We start from the raw sequence: 8,783 nt of genomic DNA, 5'->3' as shown, positions 1-8,783 counted from the left end.
AGTAACGGATTCAGAATTCACTATTTCTTGTGATTTATGGATGCTAAATTGATATTTTGCGTTTTTACGTTAAAAAACTTAAAAATCCATATACATTGGTATATGAAAGAGTAACAGAAAAAGAGAGAAAATTCAAATTGATATCTAAAAATATCTCCCCAAGACTTGTAATCCACTCTTTATAAATATGTTACATGCGTCTTAAAAAGTCAAATGAATAAAGTGACATGAAAAAAAGGTAAAAAGGTTAATTATCATTTTATTGAATGTAAAATTTCAATTATTTTAGGTTTTATATATCAAGAACCCTCTGAATTTATTTAAAATGACATATTAATCTCTAAACTTACTTACCTCTTAAATTTGTTTAGGGTGATATTCATTTCAATTTATCTTAATTGGTAAAAAATTCAAAACTTAAAAAACAAAGAATTTTTTAAAACAAATTAACATTCTACTTTTAAAACTTTTAGAATGTTTTAAAATTTAAAGAATTAATTATAACACTTTTAAACAAGTTCACGAGAATAATGAGACACGATGTAAATTTAAATTCTGGAGCAACTGACATATTAAACTTTGGTTTTATTATTGTTTATGCCCATAGCTGATGAATGAGCTTTGTGATGAAATATTATTATTATGCTAAAATATTATTATCTGATGAAATCGAATCTAGAATTGTTAAGATTGTAGATTTAAAATCAATCAGCAATGAAATATTGCTATTTATCAAATATTGGTAATGAGAGAATTATGATTATCCCCAAGCAGAATTTCAAAATATTCAAAAAATCAAATCTGTTATTATGTGTTTTAGGTATATATTTAGTAAGGCAAAAAAAAAAAAACTCTTCAATGGATGGGAATCCCATAATTGGTCAAAATACAACACATTCTCAAACCTGAGATTCTTTCTTGCATCTTAGATTTCTCTTCATAGCACAGCAACTCCAAAAAATACACAAAGAACATCGAAAAAGTGAATGATTTACACAAAATCAGAAGCACAATATAAACATCTCGAGTAAGAAATCAATTAATACAAAGAATTTGGTAGACGGACGGACGGGCATCCACAAACCGTTGTATTCTTCCTGCTACACCGACAGAAAAATTACATCAGGAGAAACTACCTGTTAGAAACCAAGAATCTACAGAAAACGTTGTTCCGAATCCCTTAGATACAAAAGCCTTCTCGACGGGGCTGGAGGTGCCAACCCGGGAATGTCCCTGATATCTTTATTGTTGGGATTGACAATCTAAACAATTTTACAAATTGTAATTCATTAGATAATGTCACACAGAAATGTAGATCAAAATAATTAAATTACACACCAAGTAAGCACCACTTTCAATATGACAAGAGATAGGTTTTATTAATGTTCAAAATGACTACAATACTAGGGGTGGTAATTCGGATTATTGTGTTGTAATCATGTTATCTTATAAAATAAATGGCAAAAAAAATGCGACAAAGAAAACGGGATAAAAGGGGGAAAAAAAGGCATAAGATAAAGAAAAATGAATACAATAGAAAATAATTAAGAAATTATATGATCCAAATATAAAATAACTATTTTTTAGTTTTATAAAACACAGCTATCCCTTGCATTAAGAAATAGCTATGGAAGGAGCTTACCTATGCCTTGGGAGGTCATGGGTTCGAATCACATCCGGGTCTGGTGGGGATTTTTCTTTCTTCTTTAATATAAGCGCATTGTGCGCAAATTTTTTTAAAAAAAAGAAATAGCTATGGAATAGTTGGGTTGATTCACATATATGCCCTTGTATTTGTCCATTTTAGCATATATGCCCCTATATCAAATAAACATCCAAATATATACTAATATTTTTCAAATGACACTAAAACTGCCCTAATCTAACAAACTGCCGATGGCACTAATAGCGCAACACCTCCACCTCACCTGCCATCTCACCGAAAAAATATCACATCAGATCTTTTAGCGATGAAATTTTATACTACTTACGTGCTGATCCCCCAATTTGTCGCTAAAAAGACCATACCGACAGAATTACTACGAAAATCGTCCACTGTTCTGGATTTACTAATTTAATCATCCTCTATTGTTAATTGGTGTTGTATTAGTGGTGTGATGACATTGACTAGACTAACAGAGATGCCAAATAAGTTAAACTTCAAATAAGGGTATATTTGTTTGTCGTTAATAATTACGAGGACATATTTGACTGTTTATTTGATATAGGGGCATATGTGCTAAAACAGACAAATACAAAAGCATATATGTGTATTAAGCGCCCATTTGGTTCCTTTTTCAGGAGCTACTTTTTGCTTTACAATTCCAAACAGGAGATAAAAAATTGTTTGGTTAGGATTGTAAACAGCTGCTTTTAGTATAAAAATTTAATATCTACTAATATCAGAAGTAGCAAACTGCAATAGCCGAACCAAACAGGCCTTAAATCTGAACCAATGTTACAATCCACATGGAATAGCTATTCATTTTCATCTTTTCTCATGAATCAAACATGGCCTAAAGGTTTATTCAATACTATAAAACTCCAACTAGTCCAACCTTTTTTTATCTTACGAAGGCTCATAATATTTCAAAAAAAAAAGGTTGCACGTAAAGATATGGATAGCCATGCCTTGCACATGCAACCACTAATTTTTTCACACTTCTAAACCCCAAACCACCCACCCACCCACTGACACCCATATCACAACTTCCATATAGAACTTCCTAAAGCATACATAGAGGAGCTAATGAGGATACCTTCACAACGATAATGGCAATCACACCGCAGACAATGAGAAATAGAAATAGCATTATACATTTATCAGTAGCCACCTGGGACAAAAAAGCCAAAAAAAGTTCAGATCATCAAGAAAATAATAGAAAAAAACAAAAAAAAAACATTTGGAGGACATAGAAAAGCAAACTGACCTGTCTCCCAATCTCCTTAACTAGCTTTGAGGCTTTCTTAATAGAGAATTGAATTGTATCCAGCTCGTTAACAATGCGCTCCATTTGCTCAGTCTGCCTCGTATTGAATAGCAAATGAGTTGCTCTTGTGAGAAAAAAAGGGAACTAAAAAATGAAAGGAAAAGGCAGTTTCCTAGATCATTAATGGACCATACTTACTTGGCCTTTTAAGGTGACAGCAGTTTGACTTCCCACTTCAATTGTTTGTGCAACAACCTAGGCAGAAATTTAAGTTGATAATGCTGATAACCGAAGTTCTACAAATACCCAATGATTCTACCTACCTTTTTAGAGCGTTCAATGGCTTGATCAGTCTCATCCATTGTTTTCGTGCCAGCATTAACAAGTTCTTGATTTGACATTGCTACAAAAGAAATAGCAAAGAAGATTTAACTTATCTTTTCTGATGTCAAAACGATGCATAATACACACACACACACTGAAGTAAATTTTTGACTAAATGTTCAAGGTTCTGACAACTGAGAAGTAACATATGTAGTTTCTTGTTTGCCTCTTTTATATGACATTGATATATATCCTCCAGCATAGTGTTAACAATGTGAACAGAAATTGGGGGCATAGATGAGGTTGTTATATGCATTATGAAAGCAAGAAATTGACCAGCTAATCACATATAAAATAGAATGAACAGCTACAATGACAGTAAACATGTTATATAAAAGCTAACGACATTCCTGCAATTAAACGACAACTATTGATATGAAGCAAAGGATTACCTGATGCCATTTGAACATTGTCTTCAGCCATAGGTTCACTGACCCCTCCCATATCAAAGAGTTCAACTCTCTTATTACCGAGATTACCCATAAAGCTGCAGTTTGACCATATAGAGTAAAGAGTGTGAAGTTCAAAAGCAGGCCAAACTCCAATTGAAATTCATGTGGTGTTTCTCTCCAATAAATTAAGCGCATGATGATGAAATTAAATTAAATTTCATATAGTCAAATTCCTTATTATCACTTGTCCATTTATGAGACAAGTAGGCAAACTTACGTTTTCCTAAGAGCCACATATGAATTCAGCTCCTTTATCTGCATAGAAGAATCAATAGTAGATGTTAACAAAGTATACATGCAGAACTATGTACACAATCTAACTAGCATTTCATCTCAGCAGAAAGAAACATCAAGTTCAATTGATCTGACCATTGATTGCTTCTCATCATTAAGCTGCTTATTTACTTCAGGTGGATTTTTGCTCTCCTCATCTTTAACTTCACGATCAAACTCCTTTATCAATCTAAAACAGTTGATTAAGATAAAATCCTTGTTACTCCCAGATCAACACAAACACGCACAAAAAATGAGGCTAAAGGAAGATGAGCAATCATTTCATTCTAATTCTGTTATTTTCAAAGAACATAATCCGTAGCCACGACTGACTTTCTTAATTCTTTATATAGGTGCTTAGACTTATATAGCAGAAGATCCACATAGTCGCTTATACTAAGAGTATAAATTATATGCTTGATCTAGCCAAAAAATTAAATACTCTGAATTGTATTATTCCCTGTATTAGCAAATTGACAAGTGCTGGCCAAAAGAAGCATACTTGGGCAATTCAATTTACTGACTTGAACCTTTCCTTACCAAACTCATAGAAACAAATACATATAAACACAAAATTCTCATTTATCGTACGACGAGCTCTTGAACCCTCTAAAACTAATCTCAAGCAGGTGGAGGAAGAAAAAACTCTTTGCACCTAAATAATAAACAAAATCAGAACATTCACAATTGCATGCATCTCTAATTCCAGTATTCCCTCCCCCACTAAATTGATATTCCCCACAAAATCAAGGGTCAGTTTGACTCTTTTTGCATATGCCAAAATGACTCTCTTTGTATAACTGGACATATTGTAACAAACAAAAATGTGATACTTCCACCAACTATTTAACATAATGGAGAAAACGTAAACCCAATTTGTTCTATAAACAAGTGCCTTGATATGATCTATCTCCAAAGGGGCTTTCAAAAGAGAAGAATGTGAAACACGAGTGAACACATGCACATACTCTTTTACAGGAACTTGGCTTGCCTACAGCAGATGTGCAAAGTCCAACAAAGAAGACAACCGGAATTCTGATAAAACCACTATAATAAGATATGAAACTTTAGGAACAGAAATAATCACCTTTTACAATCTCTCATTTTCCCAGTGAGTTCCTCGAGCTGTTTACTTTGCCTGGTAGAATCTTTGATTTTATCAAGTCTCTGGAATCCATTTCTGCAGATAGTAAAAATGAATCTCGTACATAAATAATTCTTCCTTAACAGTATGTATGGTGAACACATAATGGCATAAGGGCGTCCCATTTATGCACATTTGCAATCAGTCATAGCAAATGCACCAAAAATCAAACTCTGAGACACAATTAGAGGGAAGAAATTTTTTCATAATACAAACCACCAAACAAATGGACAGTAGACAAAATTTACTCCATGCCTATCATACAGAAAGCCAATTAACTCCTCCAGAATCCAGACGGGGAAATTGCATATCTATGTTTATAATTTGGCACTTGCATATATACTTCTATTTTATACACCACAATATTAGTTCTGATTGTAGACCCCATATGTTAATAAAGTCTATAAGAAGACAGACGGCAAAACTTACGCATATTTATTGAAATGAAAGAAATGTAAATGCACCATCATTTACCCATTCTAATAAGAAGCTTTTAAACTGGCACCACTAGACGAGAGCCTCAAGCATTTTGCATCACCATTACAAAATAATAAGGGCAAAACATTTGCCACTCATTACTCAAACAGTTTCCTATTGGGCCCAGAATATCACAATAGAAGACCCACATCAAGTGATCAATAACCTCAAATCTATTGTTATTCCATTAAGTGGTAGCTGTATTTAATGAACTTCCAATATCAGGATTTCAGAAAATATGTAGAATCCATCTAAAACAATTTTCTGGACCCTAAAAAAGTTGAATGCTACAATACAAGAGCTACCTCCAATGAGCACTCACTGATAACATGCCTCGCCCAAGAAAAGCCTTACAAAACGTCATACTAATAAGCTGAAAAGGCAATTAGATGCCCTAATACGCACAAAATGACTCAAAAAAATTCTAACTAGCATATAGAATAGTAAAAGTATAAGGTATAGCTTGGAAAACCAAAATAGCGATTAGAAGCAGATAGGCAATTGTTAAAGAGTTGCAAACAACTAACAACAGGGACATTTGGCTGCAGCTGCTACTGAAGATTCACCCTAGCGGTGAAAAATGCATCTAAAGAGAATGAAGAAAAACATACCTCCATATATGTTCAAATTAAGAAACAACAAAAGCATAACAAGAACAATATCATCCCAAATCACCAGATAGAAATTATGATATAAATTCTGGATATTACTAGTATAGTTTAATTAAGAAAGAAGCTAGAGAATGAGATTACGAGAGAGCTCGGAAATTGTCCTTAATTTCACCATGGATCTGCTCCAACTGGGGGCTCATCTGCAGCTCAGTGGCCATTTTGATCCCACTTCTGGCCGGAAATGTTCAAAATCCCCAGCAGCAAATTTTCAAAACGGAAATGATGGCGTTGGATCTCTGATGCTAAAAATAAAAAATTCAACCATAAGTATGAGATTAAAATAAAAGATAGATACAGACGAGCTTTTATTAAGCAAGCAAGAAATTGACCAGTTATTACATATAAATCAACAGAATATCTACAGGTAGCAGTAAAAATGTCCCTACACAAACAATTACCATTAAACAATCTCCTTAACAATAAATTTAGAGATCAATATATAACAAACCAATAAAAAAATATCACTTATCTACAGTTCCATACCTCACATGAACTAATTAATGCAATATTAACCATCTAAAGGGATTTACATTTAACCAACAGCAAATGCCATCTTCAAGATAAAGTGTTCCAATTCCAGTAACTGCATTTCCTATTAATGATGAATATTTATGATATTCCCCAACTCAAAACTCCTTCCTATCAACAACCAACAGATATTCAGAAAATGCCCCTAGTCCAAATGAAAATACAAAACCAAAACTAACTTCACATGCTCTGGGAGAAATTCATGGCAACCACAATACATTAAAGCAACGAAATGCAAACACCAGAGAATAATATGTTAAGGATCTCCAGGTGGTGCCCATAGACAAATTGCATCTTACAAGAGGCAAAAGCATCGCCTATCAGACTAGGGACCAATCAGCATATGGATTAATGGAAAGTTACTTGACTAATCAGAAGCATGCATCAGAAACTTGATCTTGGGAGAATGCTCAAAAAGCATACTCATCTAACTCAAATCTTATTGTTGACCATGAAAAATAGAACACCAAAACCATCAAGTTTCCGGTTCTACTTGAGTCCAAGTGTAAGTTCTTATTTAATTATCAGCAAAGATCTCATCTAACATGGTTACTATTTTTCAAATCATGAATATCTCAAACCAGTTAACTACAATGTCTTACCAAACAAAACCTATACACAGATCTCAGAACTAAATTAGAAAATTATAAACCAAAAACCTAAACTACTCAAGATCAGAAGCGTAAACAATAGAATGTAGCATTAGAAAATCAAAAATGAAACTGACCTCAGTCGTGACAGACCTAGGAAGGAGGCCAATAAACAGCAACAGCAAAAACCCCTAAAATTGGGTTCGATTGGGGATCGATAGAGCCAGTATAGCCGGAAACAGAGAGAAAACAGCAAGTTTTCGGTGAGATCGCCGATGTTGGCAGTGAAGACGTTGGAGAGGGATGGATGAAGAAAGATGCGAGACAGCTGGTAGGAGAAGTCTTCTCGGCTGTCCAAGTGAAAATGGTGAGACAAGACAAATCCGGAAACGACGTAGTTTTATTGGAGGGTCCAATTAGTTGGATTATTTTATCATTCTATATTTTAAAATCAAATATGCAAAAAGAAATAGGATCTATTGGGCTCTCACCTGCACTGCCTTCGTCGGAGCTCAGAGCGATGCAAGCGCAAAAGAGTTTTTCGAAATCTGCTCGCCGGAATCCCCAATATTGTCTAAGCAATTTCTACTCGGAAGCGGTCAACTGGTCAAGTATATGTACCAGTAACAAGATTACTCAACATATTTTCACAAGAGAAAACTCAGACAACAGAGAGATGGAGGACGAATTCTTACTCTGCTAGGGATGGAGCAAGGAAGGCCTTGACAACGGGAAGCGCACTCTAATTCTCGTTCGATTTTTCTTCGGCCACGGATAGATTTAGCCGTTGGCCTTTAAGAAGCAACGGGAAGGGCGGCGACGGATTCCACTTGTCTGCTGAGAATAGATCGGTATCGTTAGAATCCGAACTCCGGCCAGAAACCGGTGAGTTTCCGTCAAAAATCTCTGCAATATCAGTTTCGAGAAGATGAAATCCAATCGTATCGAGAAGAGAAAACTCTGAGATTAGTAGTGGCTATGGAGAATCTACTAAGGCCGGAGTTAGCTGTCAGTATACCTAAACTGCCATCATTATCTGAATTCATTTACCACAATGTCAGTTTCTGGGATCTAAGTCTTTGTTTGGGAGTTAGGAGGTTAAGGGAGGTAGGAGTTAAAGGAGGTAATGGAGAGGGAAGGTAGTGATGGAATGAAAAGTTAAAAATTAACCTTGAGAGTTTATATGATGTAAATGAGGTTAAATGTTTAATCTTGTTTGGGAGTTTAAATTTGGAGGGGAAGGAAAGTTAAATTTACTCTGTAGAGATAAGAAATTTAAAAAAAGTTTACGTTACACCCATTAACCCCCAATTTGGAGGTTAGAGTTTGGAGGT

At 34.5% G+C, this 8,783-nt stretch overlaps 1 protein-coding gene across 3 annotated transcripts; it reads right to left on the bottom strand.

Annotated features, from left to right (window-relative positions):
• Positions 1-839: 839 nt before the first annotated feature.
• Positions 840-8,519, bottom strand: LOC136209055 (novel plant SNARE 13-like). Of its 3 annotated transcripts, XM_066000408.1 has the most exons (14): positions 8,145-8,519; positions 7,941-8,052; positions 7,587-7,799; positions 6,862-6,970; positions 6,413-6,573; positions 5,127-5,219; positions 4,136-4,229; positions 3,984-4,021; positions 3,707-3,801; positions 3,254-3,333; positions 3,129-3,185; positions 2,931-3,023; positions 2,760-2,834; positions 840-1,262 (listed from the first exon to the last, which is right to left on the bottom strand). In XM_066000408.1, exons 5-14 carry the CDS (start codon positions 6,487-6,489, stop codon positions 1,155-1,157), a joined length of 810 nt encoding a protein of 269 aa, XP_065856480.1. In that variant the 5' UTR covers positions 6,490-6,573; positions 6,862-6,970; positions 7,587-7,799; positions 7,941-8,052; positions 8,145-8,519; the 3' UTR covers positions 840-1,154. The 3 variants fall into 3 exon arrangements, with proteins under 3 accessions (XP_065856480.1, XP_065856479.1, XP_065856478.1); XM_066000407.1 differs by lacking the exon at positions 6,862-6,970 and having other exon boundaries at positions 6,413-6,567; positions 8,145-8,518; XM_066000406.1 differs by lacking the exon at positions 6,862-6,970 and having other exon boundaries at positions 8,145-8,517.
• Between the last annotated feature and the right edge of the window lie 264 nt (positions 8,520-8,783).

This window comes from Euphorbia lathyris, chromosome 10, assembly GCF_963576675.1.
Source record: "Euphorbia lathyris chromosome 10, ddEupLath1.1, whole genome shotgun sequence".
NCBI lineage: Eukaryota > Viridiplantae > Streptophyta > Magnoliopsida > Malpighiales > Euphorbiaceae > Euphorbia > Euphorbia lathyris.
The sequence above is the reverse complement of the archived record's forward strand: the minus strand, read 5'-3'. Positions and strand labels throughout refer to the sequence as shown.